The sequence below is a fragment of the Pristiophorus japonicus genome, chromosome 1, assembly GCF_044704955.1.
Source record: "Pristiophorus japonicus isolate sPriJap1 chromosome 1, sPriJap1.hap1, whole genome shotgun sequence".
Lineage (NCBI taxonomy): Eukaryota > Metazoa > Chordata > Chondrichthyes > Pristiophoridae > Pristiophorus > Pristiophorus japonicus.
Genome location: NC_091977.1, coordinates 521,117,563 through 521,144,166, shown reverse-complemented (window position 1 = coordinate 521,144,166; position 26,604 = coordinate 521,117,563). Strand labels below are relative to the sequence as shown.

General features: G+C 45.9%; 1 protein-coding gene across 1 annotated transcript in view; it reads right to left on the bottom strand.

Annotated features, from left to right (window-relative positions):
- The window catches only part of LOC139277593 (guanine nucleotide-binding protein G(s) subunit alpha), a 352,449-nt gene that overhangs the window by 315,938 nt on the left and 9,907 nt on the right, over nucleotides 1-26,604 (bottom strand). Inside the window, exons 2-4 of the mRNA XM_070896271.1 lie at nucleotides 26,539-26,604; nucleotides 26,022-26,076; nucleotides 25,744-25,863 (exon numbers count right to left, since the gene is read on the bottom strand). The exon at nucleotides 26,539-26,604 is cut by the window's right edge and continues 7 nt beyond it. Of these exons, the coding sequence (XP_070752372.1) occupies nucleotides 25,744-25,863; nucleotides 26,022-26,076; nucleotides 26,539-26,604 (241 nt within the window). The remainder of the gene's footprint in view (nucleotides 1-25,743; nucleotides 25,864-26,021; nucleotides 26,077-26,538) is intronic.

Genomic DNA, 26,604 nt, shown 5'->3' with positions numbered 1-26,604 from the left:
ATTCCCTCCACCTCTCTATCCCTCTTTAAGACGCTCCTTAAAACCTACCTCTTTAAGCAAGCTTTGGTCATCTGCTGTAATTTCTTCTTATGTGGCTCGGTGTCAAATTTATCTGTTTTGTTTTATAACACTGCTGTGAAGCGCCTTGGGACGTTTTACTATGTTAAAGGCGCTATATAAATAAAATATATTATTTGTCATATCTTTCAATGTGCATTGCAAAACCTTAGCTTTCATTTTTAATACTTTGGACACAAAATGTACAGAAACACAGACCATTCTCATAGATTTCAATCCAATCAGCCAAGCCACATCAGTGATGGGAGCCTGGCAATAAATTCTGAATCTACCCAAAAAGTTCCGCGTCTGCAGCACATATTCGAAGACAATTAATAATCTTTTGAAGTTAGTGAAGTTCAATTTGGAACACAGTGAGCGAACATGCTTTTTGGGTGGTGGGGGAGAGCTGGGAAATCGCGTTATACAAATGCCGCTGTGTAAACTTTCATCCATGAATTATTCCAACGTTTAATCATTTTTCCCTGTCAGTTAATTTATCAAGGACAACACGTTACTAAATTTACTTATGTGGAGAGGGAAGAGTGCAAATAGAATCATTAACTGGAGGCAACGCTCGCTGTCTCCAAGCGCAGGTTCCTCTTGAAGAAGTTCTGGCACATTTCGGAGTGCAGTATTGTACAGCAGACCACAGATTAAAGGGTGCATAGAAACACAGCAAAACCCACAACTTTGTTTAATTAGAGTCATGTGACCTGTCAGTACACCCTCTTTAATTTGTAAGGTTAGTACTGTACAAATGTCATACACAAAAATGATTGGATGAATCCACACCTTGCCAAGAAATCACTTGGCAAGTTTGGTTCAGTATCTTGGACCCTCCGAATGCCCCAAATCACTGCAACACGCCATTTTAAGCAGATAAAAAAATCGCTGCAGTCTTTATCCATTGCGCTGCTCAATCGTTACATTGCATCACCGATGAAACAGGAGAAGATTGTGATTTGCTTTGCACAGCATTACTGACGTTGCTCCATTCATTTTGAAGTTAAGTTATTCTTAAACTGAGAAGTTCAGCTGAAGCTAAGGGTAATAGTGCAGGGCACAACCAAGATTGAAGAGAGCAGGACAGAAGTCAACGGCAATAAAAGCGCAGCGGCCAGCTGATATCAAGAATGGGTTTAAAATGCTTGTAGACTGTTTTTGCACATTTACGGTACAGAAGGAGGCCGTTTGTCCCATCGCGTCTGTGCCGACCAAAAAGATCTACCCAGCCTAATTCCAGCTCTGGTCCGTAGCCCTGTCGGTGACGACACTTGCTTCCCTTGTTGGGTTTCATAGGGCTCAGATTTGGACCACTGCTTTTTTTGGCGCACTCACCAGAGATACGGCAACTTTGTGGGCTGAAAATGGCGGCGAAAAAAATCTCCCCCCGATTCTGGCCGCCGTGTTGCCTCTCCCGGGGCTTAGCGTGGCGTGGCCAGTCAATTGGGGGGGCGGAGCTAGGGCCCTGCGCCAGAAACAGTGCCGGCAGCTCTGCATATGCGCGCTGGGAGTGTGCGCGCATGTGCAGGAGCTGCTGCCCCCAGCCTCTGTGTGCGTCCCGCCCCTATCCCAGGCCGAGTGGCTTGCCGCTCAGGCCGGCCCGCTGCCTTCCCGGGCTAGAAGGCCACAACAAGCAGGGTGGTGCGGGGCCCAAGCCGCAGCAGCGGGGATGGTGGGGGCGGGCAGGGGGAAGAGTTTTGATCCTGTGCGGGGTGGGGGGGGCGGGGGGGGGAGCGTGGTGATAACTGTGTAGACAGTAATTTTAATGAGCTTACTCAAGACTATCCTTAACCCGGTTGTTGAAAATACTTTCCTCCATAAAAACATAAGAATTACAAGCAGGAGGTACTTCTATTTTTTATTTGGATATTTTGAAAAAATTATGTAAATATGTTTTGTCTCTTTACTTTTATTTTTGTAGTTTAAGCTTCCATGAATGCTTCTGTTGTACAGTAAATTAACTTTGCGAAGTTTGTCATATGATGTCGTGTATAGCTGTTTGATCCTACTCACATTCTTTAGTCAAGTCATTAAGTTCTGCTGGCCTCCGATGTACCTACCTGCGCTGATTTCTTAACTCTCCGCAAGGGTTTTCTGTGCGGCCACAAGTGGCCACATACACTGGCCTAAGTTAGTTTGGAGCAACTATGAGCAGTCCAAAGTGGCCTAAATGGCCAAAACGGGCGTAAATGGCTGGTAACGCTCCCTTTTGAAAAAATCTAAACTAAACCAAAAAAATCCTAAGTAACTTACTTACACTGGTGCAAATTGAATGTGCAAAATGGGGATTTTTACGATACTCCAGAAAAATCAAGTTGCTCCAAAAAAAAACGGAGCAATTCCTGGGCAATTTTGAGCCCCATAGACACTAGCAGTCCAGAAGTACCTCACCTACACGGCTATTATTCACATGGAAGTTTAAACAGTGAGCATCAGCAGGCTATTCAATTGCAGGAGGTCATCGTATCCTGTCCCTCTCCAGTGTCCACGCCATTCGAACTTTCCACCAAGAGCCAGATAGCAACCACAAAGCAGGAACACTGGCTTATTTTCTGCTCTCCAGCTCTGGCAGCTACGTCCTCTGGCACCTCACCGCAGATAAAGGGTCCACAGCCAGATAGTAAATGGGTGACCAACAGGAAGAGCAGTGCAAAGAAGGTAGTGCAGGGGTCCCCTGCGGTCATCCCCCTGCAAAACAGATACACTGCTTTGAGTACTGTTGAGGGGGATGACTCATCAGGGGAGGGCAGCAGCAGCCAAGTTCATGGCACCGTGGGTGGCTCTGCTGCACAGGAGAGCTATAGTGATAGGGGGATTCTATTGTAAGGGGAATAGATAGGTGTTTCTGCGGCCGCAACCAAGACTCCAGGATGGTATGTTGCCTCCCTGGTGCAAGGGGTCAAGGATGTCTCGGAGCGGGTGCAGGACATTCTGAAAAGGGAGGGTGAACAGCCAGTTGTCGTGGTGCATATAGGTGCCAACGATATAGGTACAAAACGGGATGAGGTCCTACGAGACGAATTTAGGGAGCTAGGAGTTAAATTAAAAAGTAGGACCTCAAAAGTAGTAATCTCAGGATTGCTACCAGTGCCATGTGCTAGTCAGAGTAGGAATCGCAGGATAGCCCAGATGAATACGTGGCTTGAGGAGTGGTGCAAAAGGGAGGGATTCATATTCCTGAGGCATTGGAACCGGTTCTGGGGGAGGTGGGAGCAGTACAAACCGGACGGTCTGCACCTGGGCAGGACCGGAACCAATGTCCTAGGTGGAGTGTTTGCTAGTGCTGTTGGGGAGTGGTTAAACTAATATGGCGGGGGGATGGGAACCTATGCAAGGAGACAGAGGGAAATAAAATGGGGGCAGAAGCAAAAGATAGAAAGGAGAATAGTAAAAGTGGAGGGCAGAGAAACCCAAGGCAAAAAACAAAAAGGGCCACATTACAGCAAAATTCTAAAGGGGCAAAGTGTGTTAAAAAGACAAGCCTGAGGCTCTGTGCCTCAATGCGAGGAGTATTCGGAATAAGGTGGATGAATTAACTGCGCAGACAGCAGTTAACGGATATGATGTAATTGGCATCACGGAGACATGGCTCCAGGGTGACCAAGGCTGGGAACTCAACATCCAGGACTATTCAACATTTAGGAAGGATAGGCAGAGAGGAAAAGGAGGTGGGTGGCGTTGCTGGTTAAAGAGGAAATTAATGCAATAGTAAGGAGGGACATTAGCTTGGATGATGTGGAATCGGTATGGGTGGAGCTGCGGAATACCAAAGGGCAGAAAACACTAGTGGGAGTTGTGTACAGACCACCAAACAGTAGTAGTAAGATTGGGGACAGCATCAAACAAGAAATAAGGGATGTGTGCAATAAAGGTACAGCAGTTATCATGAGCGACTTTAATCTGCATATTGATTGGGCTAACCAAACTGGTAGCAATGCGGTGGAGGAGGATTTCCTGGAGTGTATTAGGGATAGTTTTCGAGACCAATATGTTGAGGAACCAACTCGAGAGCTGGCCATTCTAGACTGGGTAATGTGTAATGAGAAGGGACTAATTAGCAATCTTGTTGTGCGAGGCCCCTTGGGGAAGAATGACCATAATATGGTAGAATTCTTTATTAAGATGGAGAGTGACACAGTTAATTCGGAAACTAGGGTCCTGAACTTAAGGAAAGGTAACTTCAACGGTATGAGGTGTGAATTGGCTAGAATAGACTGGCAAAGGATACTTAAAGGGTTGACGATGGATAAGCAATGGCAAACATTTAAAGATCACATGGATGAACTTCAGCAACTGTACATCCCTATCTGGAGTAAAAATAAAACGGGGAAGGTGGCTCAACCATGGCTAACAAGGGAAATTAAGGATAGTGTTAAAACCAAGGAAGAGGCATATAAATTGGCTAGAAAAAGTAACAAACCTGAGGACTGGGAGAAATTTAGAATTCAACAGAGGAGGACTAAGCATTTAAATAAGAGGGGGAAAATAGAGTACGAGAGGAAGCTTGCAGGGAACATAAAAACTGACTGCAAAAGCTTCTATAAATATGTGAAGAGAAAAAGATTAGTGAAGACAAATGTAGGTCCCTTGCAGTCGGATTCAGGTGAATTTATAATGGGGAATAAAGAAATGGCAGACCAATTGAACAAATACTTCGGTTCCGTCTTCACGAAGGAAGACACAAATAACCTTCCGAATGTACTAGGGGACAATGGGTCTAGTGAGGAGGAGGGACTGAAGGATATCCTTATTGGGCGGGAAATTGATGGGATTGAAGGCTGACAAATCCCCGGGGCCTGATAGTCTGCATCCTAGAGTACTTCAGGAAGTGGCCCTAGAAATAGAAGCATTGGTGATCATTTTCCAATAGTCTATTGACTCTGGATCAGTTCCTATGGACTGAAGGGTAGCTAATGTAACACCACTTTTTAAAAAAGGAGGGAGAGAAAACAGGTAATTATAGACCGGTTAGCCTGACATCAGTATTGGGTAAATGTTGGAATCAATCATTAAGGATGAAATAGCAGCACATTTGGAAAGCAGTGACAGGATCGATCCAAATCAGCATGGATTTATGAAAGGGAAATCATGCTTGGCGAATCTTCTGGAATTTTTTGAGAATGTAACTTGCAGAGTGGACAAAGGAGAACCAGTGGATGTGGTGCATTTGGACTTTCAAAAGTCTTTTGACAAGATCCCGCACAAGGGATTGTTGTGCATAATCAAAGTGTATGGTATTGGGGGTAATGTACTGACATGGGTAGAGAATTGGTTGGCAGACAGGAAGCAGAGAGTCGGGATAAACGGGTTCTTTTCAGAATGGCAAGCAGTGACTAGTGGAGTGCCGCAGGGCTCAGTGCTGGAACCCCAACTCTTTACAATATACATTAACGATTTGGATGAAGGAATTGAGTGTAATATCTCCAAGTTTGCAGATGACGCTAAACTGGGTGGCGGTGAGAGCTGTGAGGGGGACGCTAAGAGGCTGCAGGGTGACTAGGACAGGTTAGGTGAGTGGGCATGTGCATGGCAGATGCAGTATAATGTGGATAAATGTGAGGTTATCCATTTTGGGGGCAAAAACATGAAGGCAGAATATTATCTGATTGGCGGCAGATTAGGAAAAAGGCAGGTGCAACGAGACCTTGGTGTCATGGTTCATCAGTCATTGAAAGTTGGCATGCAGGTACAGCAGGCGGTGAAGAAGGCAAATGGTATGTTGGCGTTTATAGCTAGGGGATTTGAGTATAGGAGCAGGGAGGTCTTACTGCAGTTGTACAGGGCCTTAGTGAGGCCTCACCTGGAATATTGCGTTAGTTTTGGTCTCCTAATCTGAGGAAGGACGTTCTTGCTTTTGAGGGAGTGCAGCGAAGGTTCACCAGACTAGTTCCAGGGACCAGGGATGGCTGGATTGACATATGAGGAGAGACTGGATCCAACTGGGCCTTTATTCACTGGAGTTTAGAAGGATGAGAGGGTATCTCATAGAAACGTATAAGATTCTGACGGGACTGGACAGGTTAGATGCGGGAAGAATGTTCCCAATGTTGGGGAAGTCCAGAACCAGGGGACATAGTCTTAGGATAAGGGGTAGGCCATTTAGGACTAAGATGAGGAGAAACTTCTTCACTCAGAGAGTTGTTAACCTGTGGAATTCCATACTGCAGAGATGCCAGTTCATTGGATATATTCAAGAGGGAGTTAGATATGGCCCTTACGGCTAAGGGGATCAAGGGGTATGGAAAGCAAGAAAGGGGTAACTGAGGGAATGATCAGCCATGACCTTACTGAATGGCGGTGCAGGCTCGAAGGGCCGAATGGCCTACTCCTGCACTTATTTTCTATGTTTCCATGTTTCCCTGCTGCACCCTGGCTATGACCAATATCGTGCACTTCAATAACACTTATAAAAACCAGAACAACTACTTGTCTTTAAATGTAGAAAACTATCACAGGCCCTTCACCAGAGAAGAAAAGGAGGAGTATGATGGAATACTCTCCACTTGCCTAGATGAGTGCAGCTCCAACACCACTCAAGAAGTTCGACACCATCCAGGACAAAGCAGCCCGCTTGATTGGCACCCCATCCACCACCTTCAACATTCACTCCCTCCACCACAGGCGTACCATATCTGCAGTGTGTACCATCTACAAGATGCACTGCGGCAACTCGCCAAGGCTTCTTCGGCAGCACCTCCCAAACCCGCGACCTCTACCACCTAGAAGGACAAGGGCAGCAGACGCATGGGAACACCACCACCTGCAAGTCACACACCATCCTGACTTGGAAATATATCGCCGTTCCTTCATCACTGCTGGGTCAAAATCCTGGAACTCCCTCCCGAACAGTAATTTTAACATGCGGACTGCAGTGGTTCAAGAAGGCAGTTCACCATCACCTTCTTAAGGGCAATTAGGGATGGGCAATAAATGCTGGCTTTGCCAGCGACGCCCACATCCCATGAACCGAATTTTTTTTTAAACTGGTACTGAGCCTTTTGCTGAAGAGGTGGCAAAGTTTGGTTGAATATAATGGTATAAAAAGGTGAGGAGGGAGGTACAGAGGTGAAAAGGCTCGGGAGGGAGATTGACAAGAATCATCATAGGTGGTCCCTCGAACGAGGATGACTTGCTTCCACATGAGTTCACAGATGTTTCAATGAAGGACCCGATATTCCAGTTCTGAATTCCAATTGAAGGGTGGAAGATGCCTGTGCGTGAATTGTTTTTAACGTGTGGTGACCGTTGCACACCAGCCACCACATGGGCTTGACAAAGCTAGGCCTTTATCCAGTGGCAAGGGCTAACTCGGACGACTGGAGACCTGCTCTGCTGAACGGACCTAGTGCGCGCGCATATCGCAGTGTGGGCAGGTCCGTGCTGTCCCTGGACCCTCGGCTCTTCTGGGCCCCGTACCCTCATTTGCCGCTCCACCGCCGCGATCTCTCGCCGCTCCTCCACACGGTCGCCGCGATCTCTCGCCGCTCCTCCGCCGCGATCTCTCGCCGCTCCTCTGCCCCAACCTTCCCGTTCCTCCGCTGTACCTGGACCCTGCCGGTGCTCCAAACAACCATGCAACCAAGGACCTCCAGATTGCAGGTGGCGCTGTGACCCCGGGCAAGAAAACAGCTAAAGGCTCTGCCATCAAAGAGCAGCGGGAGAAGGGGAGGATTCACAACAGGCCAGAATCAGAGCACTAGAAGTCCCAGGAGCAGATGCGAGGCTGGAGAAGGGCGCGGGGGAAGGGGAAGGGGAAGGCGAGGTTGTGGTGGGATTTGTCAATGAGACCAAAGATTTAGAAGATGGGGGAGGGGGTTACCTAACGAACAGGCAGCGGAGTTTTGGACAATAATGGAGGGAAGAGGTCAGGATGCCAGCAAGAATCCTACTGAAGATGTTGAATTGATGAGGGTTTTTTTTGGCAGTGAAGGCCAGTGAAGGGTGCCTGTAAGGGGGGGGAGGGGGCAGAAGAGACTGGAGGTGGAGGGGACATAAGAACATAAGAAATAGGAGCAGGAGTAGGCCATATGGCCCCTCGAGCCTGCTCCGCCATTTAATAAGATCATGGCTGATCTGATCATAGACTCAGCTCCACTTCCCCGCCCGCTCTCCATAACCCCTTAGACCATGGAAAGGGGCGGAGAGGTCAAGAGAGGGGGGGGGGATCGCCGTGGTAGGGGCCTTGAAAGATCACAGGCCGTGGAGGGCATCAGATCGGTGGGAGGGGGGTTGGGGAACGATTACTGGGGAGGTTAAAAAGTTAGGTTGGTGGGCCGAGATGCAAAAGCACTCCTGCTCCTCCTGGCCCACAAGTGAGTTAAACAGTAACTTCACTATATAAAAAGATAACTCCAAACAGGACATGTTGACAACATCCACTGCAACGAACCCGCCCTCCTTGAAACAGTCGAAATACAAACACCTCTTTACCGAAAGGGAAAGAAAATGCTACTTGTGTGCATCTGTTTTTCGAAAACTGCATCCATGCATTGAAAGGAAAGCTGCTGCTAGCCTTTAGAGAGCTTTAGCACTCTATACCTCGATTGTTGTCAGCCGTTCCTCGGCTCCAAATGGCTCAGTGATAGGATCATACACTAACCCATAAAAATGGCCTGCATTAAAAAAATGAGTTTTTGTATCATATTTTATGTGGATTCTTCACCCCAACTGCTATTAAAACAGATGGAAAGCCTGTAATTACTTAGCAAGGGCTCAAGCACTAATGACTATGCAATTTATGTTGTTTAATGAAGAACGTTTAACCACATTTACAAGATTTGTTCTCCGAAGGGAATGCACTGCAGCCTTGAACTGTACAGCTTTACAGAACCACTGCATTCTGCACTTCTTGTAGGTGATTAAATAATTCCTTCAAAAAAAAATATATATAAAAGATGAATTTCAGCCTCCCGAAAAGGCCTCTTCTCGCCGGAAAATGGCGGCCAAGTGACGGAGCCCAGCGGCCACAGATTTGCGGTTGAATGACCGCTGCCAGCGAAATTCACCGCGGTGGATTTTCCGGCATTCCCACTTCCGCCTCGTTGCTGCCGACTGGTCCCAAGTGCGTGGCCAAAGTGCGCACCACCGATCTTCTACACCTCCATCTAAATTCAGCTGCAAAAATCTTCAATCCGCCGCCCGGCGCCCCCGACAGCTTTTCCTGTCGGTGCACCTTGTTTTTCCTGAGGGTGGGACGTGGCTGCACAGCGGCCATTAAAGGCGAGGGCCCACTGCCGCGGAAGCCATGATTTTTTTTTGTCTTTTATCGGCCGACTGCCAGGGTGGGCCCGACAATTATGCCCCCGGGTTCAGCCGGGCCACCAACAGCCAGCTTGGCATTGACCTCTTGGGTGCCAGGCCGCTGGCCCGCCAGAAGCCCTCCCTGGAGGCCCAGCGGACCGAAGTTTTAAAATGGCGAAGGCTCGCCCCTTTAAGTGAAGCGGAGCGGCGCGGTGACGCACACGCGTCATGACATCATCACCGCTCCGCTGACGATTGACAGCGGCGGTGACTCCGTTCCGCTTCCACTTCCGCCCCCATTATGACCAACTTCCCATCCGCTTAAAAAAAAATGAAGAGCAAAATTTCGCGAAAAAGATGACCTCATCCAGCACGGCGGAAAAAACTTTTAAAAACAGTCGCTATGCTAGGTTTCCGCCGGGCCTAATTTCTACCCCAGTGTTTCTCGTTCCAACAATACCTCCTGGCATGCAGATTTGCAGTGACTGAATACAGCTTTCCATAGTGTCTCACCTCCTGACTCTCCAAAGGCACAAGTCAGGAGTGTGATGGAACTCTCCACTTGCCTGGATGAGTGCAGCTCCAACAACACTCGACACCATCCAGGACAAAGCAGCCCGCTTGATTGGCACCCCATCCACCACCTTCAACATTTACTCCCTCCACCACCGGCACACTGTGGCTGCAGTGTGCACCATCTACAAGATGCACTGCAGCAACTTGCCAAGGCTTCTTCGGCAGCACCTCCCAAACCCACGACCTCTACCACCTAGAAGGACAAGGGCAGCCGGCGCATGGGAGCACCATCATCTGCAAGTTCCCCTCCAAGTCACACACCATCCTGACTTGGAAATACATTGCCGTTCCTTCATCGTCGCTGGGTGAAAATCCTGGAACTCCCAACAGCACTGTGGGAGCACCTTCACCACACGGACTGCTGCGGTTCAAAAAGGCGGCTCACCACCACCATCTCAAGGGCAATTAGGGATGGGCAATAAATGCTGGCCTTGCCGGCGATGCCCACATCCCATGAACAAATTTTTTTTTTTTTTTTAAGTTGCATAAATAATTGCATAAACATGTCCTAACAATTTAATGGTTGTGGAGTTGAAAGGTGTGCAGCCATCTACAAAGTCAAACAGTGTGTGCCAACAAAATAAGCTCAAAAAGGGTTGCACAACATTCAACTCATTTTCAGGAAGCATGCAAGAAGCTTGTTGCAAAACACCACTGAACAACCATGAAGGAAGCAATGCACACAAAGGCCATACATGCGCTGACAATTCCTTATATAATTCAATAAAACTCTTATAAATAGGTGAGCACGTTACATGGAATGTTGCTTCCAGCCTGTTGACACAATGGTCTTGGATCCTAAGTTATGGAGTAAATGATGAGCTGCACAAACTTTCATGATTAAATGGTATAGAATACAATACCAAATCCCGTTTTATTCTGGGCACTATAGAGGCTTGCAAAAGGATAGTTATTATTCCTTTCCACCACTGTAATGCTTTTAAACTATAAAATTGTGGAGCTTCTTACCTCCCTCAGTTTTTCTTCTCTTAAAGAAAGATTTGCATTTATATAGCGCCTTTCACGACTACCGAATGTCCCAAAGCGCTTTCTAGCCAATGAAGTAATTTTGGAGGGTAGTCACTGTTGTAATGTGGGAAAAGCGATGGCCAGTTTGCGCACAGCAAGCTCCCACAAACAGCAATGTGATCATGATCGGATAATCTGTTCATCATCATCATAGGCAGTCCCTTGGAATCAAGGAAGACTTGCTTCCACTCCTGAAGTGAGTTCTTTGGTGGCTGAACAAGTCCAATACGAGACGTTGAGGGAAGGGGTGGGTGGGTGGGTGGGACAGGTTTGCCGCACACTCTTTCCGCTGCCTGCGCCTGGTTTCTGCATGCTCGTGGCGATGAGACTCGAGGTGCTCAGTGCCCTCCCGGATGCACTTCCTCCACTTAGGGCAGTCTTTGGCCAGGGACTCCCAGGTGTCAGTGGGGATGTTGCGCTTTATCAGGGAGGCTGTTATAGTGATGTTGATTGAGGGATTACTTCGAAATAGTGCCTTGGGATCTTTGACGTCCACCTGAAAGGGCAGATGGGGTCTCGTTTTAACGTCTCATCCGAAGGACGGCACCTCCGACAGTGCAGCACTCCCTCAGGACGACACTGGAGTGTCACCCTCGATTTTTGTGCTCAAAGTTCCTTGAGTGGGACTTGAAATCAGAACCTTCTGACACAGATGTGAGAGTGCTACCCACTGAGCCACAGCGGACACTGACTGCCTTGTACAATCTACAGACTTAAAAGCCAAGCTCATCACCACCTAATTACTTTCAGATGAGACGTTAAACCGAGGCCCCGTCTGCTTCTCAGGTGAACGTAAGATCCCATGGCCACTATTTTGAAGAAGAGCAGGGGAGTTATCGCCGGTGTCCCGGCCAATTTTTATCCCTCTACCAACATCACTAAAACAGATTATCTGGTCGTTAATTTCATTGCTGTTTTGTGGGGAGCTTGCTGTGTCCAAATTGGCTGCCGCGTTTCCAACATTACAACAGTGACTACACTTCAAAAGTACTTCATTGGCTGTGACGTGCTTTGGGACATCCTGAGATTGTGTGAGGCGCTATCGAAATGCAAGTCTTTCTGCTACAACTTGATTTTCTTGGTCTTCGAACCTAGCCCCAGCACTGCCCTGCAGTATTGGTCTCGACCCTTCCCCCTAGGAGCCGCATTAATTAATGATTGGTTCACAAACAAAATTGTTTGTAAACAAATTATAAACAAAACTCAAGCGCTCATCGCCACCTAATTACAACTGCTCGGGCATCAATGCGAGGTGCTACAGAATGTATTTAAAGAGTGGCTCCATGCAGTACTGGAAGCGGTGTATCCATAGAGCATGGTCTCCCAATAGAGACAAGTTCAGCTCTTCTCTGACTTGTTTAAAAGACCATCTGCAGTACTTCTGAGTTATGGGGTTCTCCCAAATCTTTGTGGGTAAAGTTACAACACACAATCATAATAGTTACTGCTGTGGAGAAACTCTCCATCCAATATTCATACAAAGTTTTCTAATCGGCTTGCTCTCCCAGAGAGGTTTCACAATCCTTTGCAGCCATTAAAGCTGCTTGCTGCCTCAAAGCTGCATGGTAGTTCCCCTCTCAGAGCAGCAAGAACAGGAAGTAAAAAGCAAAATACTGCAGATGCTGGAAATCCAAAACAAACCCCCCCCCGCCAGAAAATGCTGGATACACTCAGCAGGTCGAGGGTCGAGCAGCATCTATGACAAGAACAGACAAGGTAACATTTCAGTTATGGCCCCAATGAAACGTCTGCACCCGAAAACTTGAAATCATTGTATCACATTATCAATCCTTTTCAGGACTTTCAATTACTTGCAAACAGACATTCTCCGCTCCATTTTATTTCCCTAAAAGTCTTAACATAAGAACATAAGAAATAGGAGCAGGAGTGGACCATTTGGCCCCTCCATTCAATAGGATCCTGGCTGATCTGATCTTGGCCTCAATTCCACTTCCCTGCCTGCTCCCCATAACCCTCGACTCCATTGACTTGCATTTCTATAGCGCCTTTCATGACTTCAACACACCCCAAAGCGCTTTACAGCCAATGAAGTACTTTTGGAGTGTGGTCACTGTTGTAATGTAGGAAACGCAGCAGCCAACCTGCGCACAGCAAACTCCCACTAACAGCAATGTGAAAATGATCAGATAATCATTCTTTTTGTGATGTTGATTGAGGGATAAATATTGGCCAGGACACCGAGGATAACTCCCCTGCTCTTCTTCGAAATAGTGCCATGGGATCTTTCACGTCCACTTGAGAGAGCAGGCGTGGCCTCGGTTTAAGGTCTCATCCAAAAGACGGCACCTCCGACAGGGCAGCACTCCCTCAGTACTGCACTGGAGTGTCAGCCTAGATTTTTGTGCTCAAGTCTCTGGAGTGGGACTTCAACCCACAACCTATTTAACTGCATATATACCACGACAGAAAGAAATAAGTCAATATAGTGAGACGTGTGGACAAAAGTTACTTCCTAGTCACAGATGGTTCTGGCTGGACAGTCGGTGGGATTCTCATCAATACTCTGCTGGTAAGCTGTGCAGTGCTAGATGATTTAAATCTGGCAACTCACTGTGCACCCCTGCTGTGTCTAAGACTTGGCTTTTATCAATCTACTGCATTGGAGTGTTAGTCTAGATTTTTGTGCTCAAGTCTCTGGAGTAGGACAAACCCACAACCTTCTGACTCAGAGGCGAGAGTGCTACCACCTGAGTCACTGGCTGACACTTGTTACACTAAAGCATTCTACACTAGCACAGAAACTAGGTGAGTGCTGGAGCAATGGATTCTCATTCAGGAGCCTCTCTTCCAAAATAAAACCCCCCAACACAACTGTCACTCAGTGATGTCATTTAAAAAGGTTTTGGGTTGGAAATGTTCAATTTTCTGCCTTGACTGGCAGTGAGCTGGGGACGGGGAAGATGGTGGAAGAGACAGTTCCAGAAATGGGGCAGAGTGCTGGTCTCTGGGTAAAGGCCAGATCATTCGACTGGCTAGAAGCAGCATGGCAGAAGCTGACAGCATTGCTTTAACTTTTTAGGAAATGGTAGAATATTAAAGCACAGAAAAGAATGGGAAGAAAAGAGATACATTTAAATTTAAATGTTAAGATTTGCTTTTTGCGTTTCGGTATTGGGACGACCACCATCCTGAAAGCAGTGCAGTCTGTCATTCTAGCTTATTGCTGCACAATCTTTCAGGTTTCTTTCGGCACAATATGCATGCAATTGCAGCGGGAAAAAAGTTAACTGGAACTTTGTGACAACTGAATTTTCCTTGCAAATTGCTCCGTGCTGAAGCACCAACTGTGACCTCTAAATTCCAGGCTAACATTTCTCTACCACTTGCTAATTTTACACGATAATTACTGTCTACTTGACCCAGCAACTTCTAGGGGGTGAAATTCGGTTAACGCCATTTGGGGGGGGGGGGTGAAACTTCCTGCGCCCGGCACAGAGATCGCGCACCGGCCACAAAATTGGGGTAACCGCGCCCCCTCCTCCCCCGACAGGAAGTGGAGCGCGATGTTGCGGTGCTCCACTTCCTCTCGGGGGGGGGGGGGGGGGCAGGACCAGGGCAGTAAGCGTGCAGATTTTCCAGCGTTACGCGGCCTGTGCGTTAAAGGGGAGGGCACGCTGCGAGCTCTGCAGTGGGGCGAGTGGCCTCCACTTGGCCACCCGGGGTGCAGTGGCCGCTGCCCGGCATGGAAGCGGAATGTTGGGCCGCACCGTCGCGGCACAGCACCCGCAAAATAGACAACGGAAAGCCAGACCGGTAACTCGGCCGGGGGAAAACATGGCGCCGCATACCTTACCTTTACTTTACTTTTTTGCCTCGCGAGCGGAGTGTGGCCCGGTTCGCCACCCGCGCGCTCATGGGGCGCCACCCAATATCCCAATATCGCAAGGCGCAAACGGGTCGCCCGTTTAGTGAGGGAGGCGCAAACAATGCGAATTTCTCTCTCCCCACCCCCCCCCCCCCGAATTTATATGATTTCTAAATCCAGACTATGCGACACTTTCTTTGATTTGTTTCATCATGTGAAGGGTGCAGCTGGTTATTTCAGTAACTGAGACCCAGACACGCTCATCGACAAGTGGGTTTAAGGATCTCTTTATTTTGTGACAATATGGTTGCAAAAATAAAGAACAAATTCCAGCAAAAATCTGTTACTTAAAAAAAAGAGCGAAAGGTTACACAAAGGCCAAAAAAACTCAAGTTTCTAACACTGTAAAGATTGTGGACAGCAAGTTCTCTCCTTAAAACACACAAAAGGCAATCACCACTCCAGATTCAGCTATCACTCTGACCCAGCCAAACTCCAGGGACCGCTGCTAATTATCCTGAGCCCAAATGGCACCATCCCAAAAGTGTCCCTAATCGTAATAAAAACCACAGTGTACTTCCTGCCACGTGCAATGCAAGTACAATGACTTCACAAAATATACATATTTATTTTCCTGGAGAAATAAAGTGCAACATCACTCAATTTTCCTGCGTGTTTTTGGGGCATTGCTTAAAGTGCCCCCTATACTCAAACTGCACAAAAAGATCCACCTGTTTGTTTATCATCATAGGCGGTGCCTCGTATCGAGGATGACTTACTTCCACGCCAAAATGGATGAGTTCACAGGTGTTTCGATGAAGGACCCGATATTCCAGGTCCTGAACTACATGTTGGAGGATGGGAGATGCCTGTGCGTGGATTTTTTTAACGTGTGGTGACTGTTGCACACCAGCCACCACACGGGCTTGACAGAGCTAGGTCTTGGTCCAGTGGCAAGGGTTAACCAAATTAAGCCTTCAAAGGAGCAGCGTGCAGCCCGACCCGGCCTTCGGCGCCACGGCCCAAGACCCATTTATTAGGGCTCCGATGTTGCTACTTCCAGCCATGAACAAATCATACCAAATGCAGCAAGATTGTGTGCGGGCAAACCGCAGAAATGAAGCCACATTCATAGCCCGGAGTGTGTAGCTGTATTGACGGCGAAACCATCAGCGCTCACCGTCTTTGCCGCGTGAAACTGACAGCGACCTCTGGCGTCCGCGCACGCGCATTTAAACGCGGAAATCCAGAAGTTACTGTCAGCGAATCCCTGCTGCGCCGCAGTCCCAGCAGCTGGCAATTTTTAGAAATCACTGAACTGACAAGAACTGCCCCATTTACACTGTAATATCGCTGATAAAAGCCCCCCCCCACCAAAGTTAAGCCTCGTTCAATGAGGTGTAATTGGGTTTTTAATGCCGTACTATGTCCTAACTACTGCTGAACAACCGCTCTGGCCCGGGCAAACTCATTTATATTTGTGGAATGTCAATTTTTTCCATTATGCTAAAAATTCCATAGTTTATTATAACAACATTTTTTTTTAAAAAGATATTTCAGATTCTACCTTCATCCCAAGTGCATTCCCCATTCTTTATTTCACTCTCTGTAAATTATTTTAAAAAGTGAAGGATAATCAGTTGCATTTTACTTCCTGGTTTTTGTTGTCTGAGAGAATTCTTCAATGCGATTGGCTGCTTAGCCTGCTTGATGACATCGCTGTTGCTGAAGGCTGGAGATCCCCTTGAGTTGGTGTCAGATTCAAATTAACGCCGAGAGAGGTGAAATCCACGCCACAGAGAGATCACTAGATCTTTGTGGGCAGCTTTCTTCGAGGCCAGCCGCAAGCGCTGTCACTTTGCCGGTGAGCGCAAAACCCAAGCCAATATTCTCTATTGCAACCAGTGTGAACACCTGACAATGGGGGGTGGGTGCGGAATATACATCAATACTGTTATAGAATCTGTGATGAAGTAACAGAGGATTGATGAAGTAGCGCAGGTGATGCTGTACATATGGACTTTCAAAAGGCATTTGATAAAGTACCTCTTCACAGACCTATTCAGAAAATAGATGTATATGGTAGTAAGGGGACGGTGGTAACTTGGGTACGTATTTGGCCAAGAGATAGGAGCCAGAGTAGTGCTGGATGGAGATAATTATGCAGTGGGGTCCCACCAGGGGTCGCTATTAGGATCATTGCTTCCCTTGTTATATATAAATGACTTGTACTTGGATATAGGGAATACAATTTTGAAGTTTACGCATGATAAAACATTTGGCAACATAGTAAATAGTGAGCATGCTAAGTGTAAACTGAAGCACTTTGCGAGAAACAACATGGAGAGGCCGTATAATCGAAATGGTACTACAGGTTCACCAGACTGATTCCCGGGATGGCAGGACTGACATGTGAAGAAAGACTGGATTGACTAGGCTTATATTCACTGGAATTTAGAAGAATGAGAGGGGATCGCATAGAAGCATATAAAATTCTGACGGGATTGGACAGGTTAGATGCAGGAAGAATGTTCCCGATGTTGGAGAAGTCCAGAACCAGGGGTCACAGTCTAAGGATAAGGGGTAAACCATATAGGACCGAGATGAGGAGAAACTTTTTCACTCAAGAGAATTGTGAACTTGTGGAATTCTCTACCACAGAAAGTTGTTGAGACCAGTTCGTTGGATATATTCAAAAGGGAGTTAGATGTGGCCCTTACAGCTAAAGGGATCAAGGGGTATGGAGAGAAAGCAGGAGTGGGGTACTGAAGTTGCATGATCAGCCATGATCATATTGAATGGTGGTGCAGACTTGAAGGGCCAAATGGCCTATTTTCTATGTTTCTATGAACCTCCCTTATCCAGAACCATTTCCGGCCACCAGATGACACATGCGCAGAACTCCGACATGAACAAATTGAAGTCCTTCCTCGCTGCCGACTCCCGCAATCACTGGCTTGATCCCGCGATCCCCCGCTCCGCCCCCCCCCCCCTCCCCTTGATCTCTCTGCCGCTCTCCCAGCCCCAAGCCAGCCAGTCCCGATATCCCCTTGCTCAGTACCTGTATCATCCAATTTAACCAGACCACACCTCATCCGGAAAAATCCCTTATCCAGAACAGGCCAGGTCCCGAGGGTTCCGGATAAGGGAGGTTCAACCTGTATTTTGAGGTGGATTCAAGAACAGAGGGGCCTGGTGGTGCATATTCACACATCTTTGAAGGTGGCAGGGAAAGTTGATAAGGTGGTTCAGAAAGCTTATGGGATACTTGGCTTTGTGAATAGGGGCAGTGAATACAAAAAGGAAGTCATGCTAAACCTCACAAATCTCTGGTCAGGCCTCAGCTGGAGTATTGTGGGCGCCACACTTTAGGCAGGATATCAAGGCCTTGGAGAGGATACAGAGGAGGTTTGCCAGGATGATTCCAGGGATGAGGGTGTTTAGTTATGTGGAGTATGAGCTGTATGAAATTAGGAAATCGGAGAAGTTGGGATTGTTCTACTTAGTTCTGACGAAGGGTCATCGATCTGAAACATTAACTGTTTCTCTTGCCACAGATACTGCCTGACCTGCTGAGTATTTCCAGCATTTTCTGTTTGTATTGTTCTCCTTAGAGCAGACACGGTTAAGGGGAGATCTAAAAGAGGTATTCAAAATTAGGGGGGCTTTTGATAGAGCGAGTAGGGAGAAACTATTTCATCTGGCAAGTGGGTCGGTAACCAGAAGTCATAAATTTTAAATAACTGTCAATAGAATTATAGGGGAAATGATGAGAGGGTTGTTAAGATCTTAAATGCACTACCTGAATGGGTGGTGGAATGCGATTCCATCAAAACTTTCAAAAGGCAATTGGACATGTGCCCAATCCCGTCAGAATTTGCAAGGAATTGGGGAAAAGATGTGCGACTAAAGTGGACAATTCTTTCGAAGTGCCAGCACAGGCATGATGGGCTGAAAGGATCTTACAGTACCAAAGGATGCCAATGATTCTAATCATACAGCACAGAAAGAGGCGATTCCGTCCATCATGCCTGTGCCAGCTCTTGGAAAGAGCTATCCATTTAGTCTCAGGGGAGACGTAATTGAGGTGTATAAAATTATGAGGGGCCTAGATAGGAAGGACCTATTTCCCTTAGCAGAGAGGTCAATAACCAGGGGGCATAGATTTAAAGTCATTGGTAGGACGATTGGAGTAGAGTTAAGAGGAACATTTTTCACCCAGAGGCTGGTGAGGGTCTGGCACTCGCTGCCTGAAAGGGTGGTCGAGGCAGAAACCCTCACCACATTTAAAAGGTGCTTGGATGTGCACCTGAAGCGCCGTAACCTGCAGGGCTACGGACCAAGAGCTGGAAAGTGGGATTAGGCTGGATAGCTCTTTGTCGGCCGGCGTGGACACGATGGGCCGTATGGCCTCCTTCCGTGCTGTGAATTTCTATGATGGTTGTCCCACTCCCCTTCTCTTTCCCCGTAGCCCTGCAAGTTTTCCTTTTCAAGTATTTATCTAATTCCCTTCTGAAAGTTAATATGTTGTGCACAACATCCTATTGAGATTCTGCACTACATTTCTATTAATTTTGTTTCAAGAGGGACTGTGGCAGCAATTCAGCATTTATTTCCAAAAAGTGCTACCCCTCTGCCAATAATGCTGAAAGCAGGGTACCTTTCCATTCTTCACATTATTGCTTCCAACTTGACTGTAAACTTAAAGTATTGCGCACCAACACTATTCACTTCAAGTATCAGTATAGTACAACAGTAACTAGCACAAGAACTTAAAAACAAGCCTGCCACAGCTTCATACTGTTTTATAGTGAGCAGAAGTTTACTTCATAGCGCAGTGCCATGAGCTATTGGAAGAACACTGGCTTCCTCCAGCTGTGAATTCCAGGAAAAAAATGTTTTATTATAATTAATCTTAGCCACACATTTGGAGATTACCTTCCTACAAGGTAATGATTACTTCATCGAAAAATGCAAGCATATTTTCCAAGCACTCAAGTTCCTCCTATTGCTGATAAAGCCAAAGTTATTCTAATTCATTGTCGATGTACCTGGCCCAATAAATGAGAAAACATGCATATGGATCAAGGGGGCAGAACAAAAAGTACTCAGGAACATTTAACAACTCGGCAGCTCCACGCCATTAACAACCTGCAAGTGTGGGTTTTGGTTTTCGAACTCTTGGGTCTTAATTCTCTTCAAAGCCACCCGAAATACAGATGAACCCATTCTAAAAGGTCACCAGGTCATCCCTGGTGTTATCAAGACTAAGATAAAACCATGCTTGATTAAATGCTTGTCTTGAATTCGGTGGATGACCCAGGCAGTATTTATCCCGACCGATACAGTCGACATATACTGAACATTTAACAAAAAAAATTTGAATTTAAAAAGCAGAGCAGTGTGTTGGGAATACCGACATGTGATGACACAGAGTGGAGGAGATACAGTAAGTTTGCAATCTCTTCCAACTCACCCACGATAAGGGAGTCAAGGGTTATGGGGAACGGGCAGGGAGGTGGAGCCACCACGCTGCTGGCCTTTTATGGCCCCGACCTGCCGCTGGTGTTTCCTCGCAGGTCAGGGCCATAAAAGGCCAGCGGCCCCTGGCATGCTGCTTCAGGGAGCAGCGCGAGCTGGTGCAAGAGGGCGACGGTAGTGAAGAGGGCGACTGGATTGGGCGTCAACAAGGTCCAGGTCGATGATTGGAGCGTGGACAGGTACAGCAGGAGCGGCGAGCTTGGGACCTGCAAGCGGTGAGGTCAGGGCAAAGGAGCGGCGTGATCGGGGCCCAGGAGAGGCGTGAGTTCGGGGCCCAGGGGCAGAACGGGTCAGCCCACACTGCGATATGCAGTGCGGGCTCGGTCCATGCAGCAGAGCTGGTCTCCAGTCGTCTTGGGTTAATCCTTGCCACTGGACCAAGACCTAGCTCTGTCAAGCCCGTGTGGTGGTTGGACACCACACGTTAAAAAAATCCACACACAGGCATCTTCCATCCTTCAACATGTAGTTCGGGACCTGGAATATCAGGTCCTTCATCGAAACACCTGGGAACTCATCCCTTTTTGATGTGGAAGCAAATCATCCTCGCTTCGAGGGACTGCCTGAGAGAGAAGAGAAGAGGGAGCTGAGTCCATGATCAGCTCAGCCATGATCTTATTAAATGGCACAGCAGGCTTGAGGGGCCAAATGGCCAAACGGCGAAGGTGGCTCAACCGTGGCTAACAAGGGAAATTAAGGACAGTGTTAAATGAAGAGGCATATAAATTGGCCAGAAAAAGCAGCAAACCTGAGGACTGGGAGAAATTTAGAATTCAGCAGAGGAGGACAAAGGGTTTAATTAAGAGGGAGAAAATAGAGTATGAGAGGAAGCTTGCCAGGAACATAAAAACTGACTGCAAAAGCTATTATAGATATGTGAAGAGAAAAAGATTAGTAAAGACAAACGTAGGTCCCTTGCAGTCGGATTCAGGTGAATTTATAATGGAGAACAAAGAAATGGCAGACCAATTGAACAAATACTTTGGTTCGGTCTTCATGAAGGAAGACACAAATAACCTTCCGTAGGTTTTAAGTGACCGAAGGTCTAGTGAGAAGGAGGAACTGAAGGATATCCTTAATAGGCGGGAAATTATGTTAGGGAAATTGATGCGATTGAAGGCCGATAAATCCCCGGGGCCTGATAGTCTGCATCCCAGAGTACTTAAGGAAGTGGCCCTAGAAATAGTGGATACATTGGTGATCATTTTCTAACAGTCTATCGACTCTGGATCAGTTCTTATGGACTGGAGGGTAGCTAATGTAACACCACTTTTTAAAAAGGGAGGGAGAGGGAAAGCGGAGAATTATAGACCGGTTAGCCTGACATCAGTAGTGGGGAAAATGTTGGAATCAATTATTAAAGATGAAATAGCAGCGCAGCTGGAAAGCAGTGATAGGATTGGTCCAAGTCAGCATGGATTTATGAAAGGGAAATCTTGCTTGACAAATCTTCTGGAATTTTTTGAGGATGTAACTAGTAGAGTGGACAAGGGAGAACCAGTGGATGTGGTGTATTTGGACTTTCAAAAGGCTTTTGACAAGGTCCCACACAAGAGATTGGTGTGCAAAATTAAAACACATGGTATTGGGGTTAATATACTGACGTGGATAGAGAACAGGTTGGCAGGCAGGAAGCAGAGAGTCGGGATAAACGGGTCCTTTTCAGAATGGCAGACAGTGACTAGTGGAGTGCCGCAGGGCTCAGTGCTGAGACCCCAGCTCTTTACAATATACATTAATGATTTAGATGAAGGAATTGAGTGTAATATCTCCAAGTTTTCAGATGACACTAAACTGGGGGGCGGTGTGAGCTGTGAGGAGGACGCTAAGAGGCTGCAGGGTGACTTGGACAGGTTAGGTGAGTGGGCAAATACATGGCAGATGCAGTATAATGTGGATAATTGTGAGGTTATCCACTTTGGGGGCAAAAACACGAAGGCAGAATATTATCTGAATGGTGGCAGATTAGGAAAAGGGAGGTGCAACGAGACCTGGGTGTCATGGTTCATCAGTCATTGAAAGTTGGCATGCAGGTACAGCAAATGGTATGTTGGCCTTCATAGTAGGGGATTTGAGTATAGGAGCAGGGAGGTCTTACTGCAGTTGTACAGGGCCTTGGTGAGGCCACACCTGGAATATTGTGTTCAGTTTTGGTCTCCTAATCTGAGGAAGGACGTTCTTGCCATTGAGGGAGTGCAGCGAAGGTTCACCAGACTGATTCCCGGGATGGCTGGACTGACATATGAGGATCAACTGGGCCTTTATACATTGGAGTTGAGAAGGATGAGAGGGGATCTCATAGAAACATATAAGATTCTGACGAGACTGGACAAGTTAGATGCGGGAAGAATGTTCCCATTGTTGGGGAAGTCCAGAACCAGGGGACGCAGTCTTAGGATAAGGGGTAGGCCATTTAGGACTGAGATGAGGAGAAACTTCTTCACTCAGAGAGTTGTTAACCTGTGAAATTCCCTACCGCAGAGAGTTGTTGATGCCAGTTCATTGGATATATTCAAGGGGGAAGTTAGATATGGCCCTTACGGCTAAAGGGATCAAGGAGTATGGAGAGAAAGCAGGAAAGGGGTACTGAGGGAATGATCAACCGTGATCTGATTGAATGGTGGTGCAAGCTCGAAGGGCCAAATGGCCTGCTCCTGCATCTATTTTCTATGTTTCTATGTAATCCTGTTCCTGTTTATGTTTGTTCTAAGACACACACTCCACGGGGGTCCCGATGTTAGCTATGTTGCTGGTCTTCACTAGCTGCCTTCACGAGGATTTACCCACCACCCCACATTAATTATCACTACGTTGCTATCATGTGACACGAAGAGGTTTGGAGGCAGGTTTCTGACCTTTGAGCTGCAAAATGTTCTGTACAGGAGGAAGGAAAGGTGCTACAATTATTTTTAGCTCAAAAACTGCCAATTTAGTCTCGATACTATTATTAGGTCTTGCACTGTGAACACACGGAGGGTTGTTGCTGGCTTTACTTTTCATTCCACAATTAGAACCAAATCTCTTAACATTAACAGAGTTTTAAAAAAGTATTTGAAGTTACTTATTGACCTCAAATCAAGTCAAGGGTTTACAAAGTATTTGGGTTTTAAGTTGCACAATGTTTCAAACCAATGAACCAAAAAACAGAACAAATGTTGAATCACTGGCCTAAATGTCTTCATCGACAGTTCCTCTCACAATTTAATTCGTTGCAAACAAATCAAAATGTACAGTCACCAGAAAATGTGATGTGCAGTTTTTGCATTTTGCAAAGCAAATTTTTTTAAAGTGTTTGCTTCTAAGCAGAACGCATCATAAACAGCTAAATGTAAGGTGTAGGTTAAAATTGTTTTTTTAATCACACTGTATGATGGCTTTATTGTTCTTAACGAATAAATGTATTGCAGATTGCATAATCGTGTTTGTGTATGTACATATAAATACATAAATATATATAGATAAAAATTAATCGTGCAATTAAAACAAAAGAGACATAATGGAAACTGTAACAAAGAAAGCGCTAGAACACTGGTTAGCTCACACAAGAGGTACAGCACAGTAACCGGAATGCGTGCTTTTGTATCATCGCGGTGTACTGATAAAAACGATTTTGGTGCTGCATTTATGTAGCATCTTTATCATAGGCGCTTCACAGGAGCGTAATCAAACAACGTCTGACACTGAGCCACATAAGGGAGTATTAGGACAGATGCCCAAAAAGTTGGTCAGAGTGGTAGATTTTATGGAGCGTCTTAAAGGAGGGCGAGGGAGAGGCGGAGAGGTTTAGGGATGGAATTGTGGAGCCTAATACCAGATTAATAGGAATCCATAAGATCTGAACTGAAAAAAAAATGACAAATTGCCTTTAACATGATTCATATTGCTGTGATAATCATATCTATACGTTAAAGAAAATGAGGACACAATCTGGTGAAATCTTATCTGAAGAATGTCATGGTTAACTTGCTGGAGATATGCCATGCCATCACTGGGGTGGGAGGATTTCCACAACTCCGAACAAGAACTTTAATTAAAACAAATTGTGGATGCACTCTCCTTAATAAGCCTATCCATTTATATGCAGGCCGCCATTTCATATTCAGGCAAATTATTTTCTTTCCATAAATGTAAAAGTAACAATATTCCATTCACATAAAGCGGCTAATCAGAGTAATCATCGGACGAAAACAACTATATTGACAAATTATCTGAATCCACTTATCTGAAGTTTGTTAAAAGAATCTTTTCTCTCTCCCTTATATTTAGTTACCATGAACTTTAGACAAGAAAGATTGCGATAGGTTCTTTGTAAGTCACAGTCGAGCAAAGTAAAAGAGAAAATAAAAATGTATTTCACAGAATGTGCCCGAGTACTTTAACTAGGTATACACAAAATAATAAGAGACATATTTATCAAAATCATATCAATAAACTCAACTTGTAAAAATATTCAAAAAGTGGTTTAAAGGGACTCCAATGAATCAGAACTCCTTGCATCAACTTTTTCAATGTAAAAACTTACTACGTCTGCCATTTCTCCCAGCAAATCAACTGTACAGTATGTTCTCTTACAATCAAAAAAACGAATTAAAGCAATGGCCTCCCATAACACAGCAGGATAATCTTATGTGATGTTACAAACTATGGCCCCGAGCAGTTCATAACAGTCACCTGAACCCCGATACAAGAAAATATTATAGGATTTGAAATATCAGTTTAATTTTTATTTTAAACCGATATTTGGAGGCCGATCCCATTCAATTTGTGGCAGATGACCTGCCAAGAGCTGCCAATATCAATGCAACAGCCTGTCGTGCTGGTGTAGCAGGCTTTTTTGACCACTAATTGTATTAATAATGGTGGGTGTTATTACTGCAATTTTATCATGAATTACTGCAGTTGAATAAACAGCGAGAAATTCTATGGTAGTATCTATGTAATGCAATCACTATCATGTTCTTAGTAGGCCAGCCCTATGGGCTAGCAGAGTTTGCTAGGTCCTACAATAGACTGATGACGTGGCTAACAAACTTTTTCGGGGAGAGTTGTTGAGACTCTGTAATCAGAATGATCTGCTTTTTTCACATGATAACAGCACACTATTGTGCGGCAGAAGCATGCGTCCAACTACGTATCGTTTCGGGATGCTTCCCCGCTTCTTTGGTTTCACGGAGACAATGAACAACTTTATATAACGTTCCTTATTACGCAGCAACCATTATTGATCAGGCACAGAATGTTACATGCACGTTTAGACCAACTGAGACTCTTCCAAACTTTAACATTTGCCATTCACGACTCCTGGATTTCTATTGCTATTTCCCACTGTGCTGCAATGGGTGGGGGCTGGGGGAATAAGCCCATAAAAGGAAGATCACTATAGATTCTAAAGAGGAATCAATCCCCAAAAGAAAAAAAAAAAATGACCATTTCCAACAATTAATCTTTAAAATGTCAACACTTCTTACCTGTGTGTATTCGAAGTCTGAAAGCAGTACTATACTTTTGATGTAATCCAACCGAAACTGGTGCTCGGGGTTGGCCAATTGGACTGGGGGTATTAAAGTGCTCATCGCCGAGACTATCGTCTAAAACCGGAGAGAAAATAGTTACAGACATTAATCTGAATAAATATGGAATAATCCATCTGATCGACAAAACTGGATTTGTACTACTATGCCAAGAATCAAAGGCCTTCCCAGCAATATCAATATTTAAAAAGAGGAAATGTACTATTAACACTTACCACTATAGCATCTTTAATATTTTTCCTAATATCTTGTACTTTCAGTTTCTTCTCTCTGCATTAGAAAGGAACAGGAACTGTTTGAGAAATGATTCAATGCAAATATCCCTTTCCATTCAGCTCATGATCAAACTAAATGCGTTATCAGGGAATCTATCGCTGGTTAAGAGAAGATAACGAGGGGAGAATTTCATTATACAGAAATATATCAACATTGAAGGTGGGGGGGGTGGGGGGGGGGGAGAAGACTTGTCGCCATGTTGTTGCTATTCTCAAAGCCGTGCAAGTGCTGCTGCAATAACATCACTACAAGAAAATAAACCATTTGCAAAGCTAGCTTCCGAATGCTGTCAGAGAACACAGTCCAACACCTTCACATGTGCACACATAACCCCCTCTACCCCCCACCCCCGCAACCTCCCCTCTCTTTTGAGCAAATATCATTCTCACCCTCTCCCTACCACCTTCCTTCTTTTCCTACTTCACCCTCGACCAGAATGTGACGGCCAGCACTTACTCGGCATTAAATCCATTGACGTGCAAGATCCGCATTTGCTTCACAATTGTACTTTTCCCGGATTCA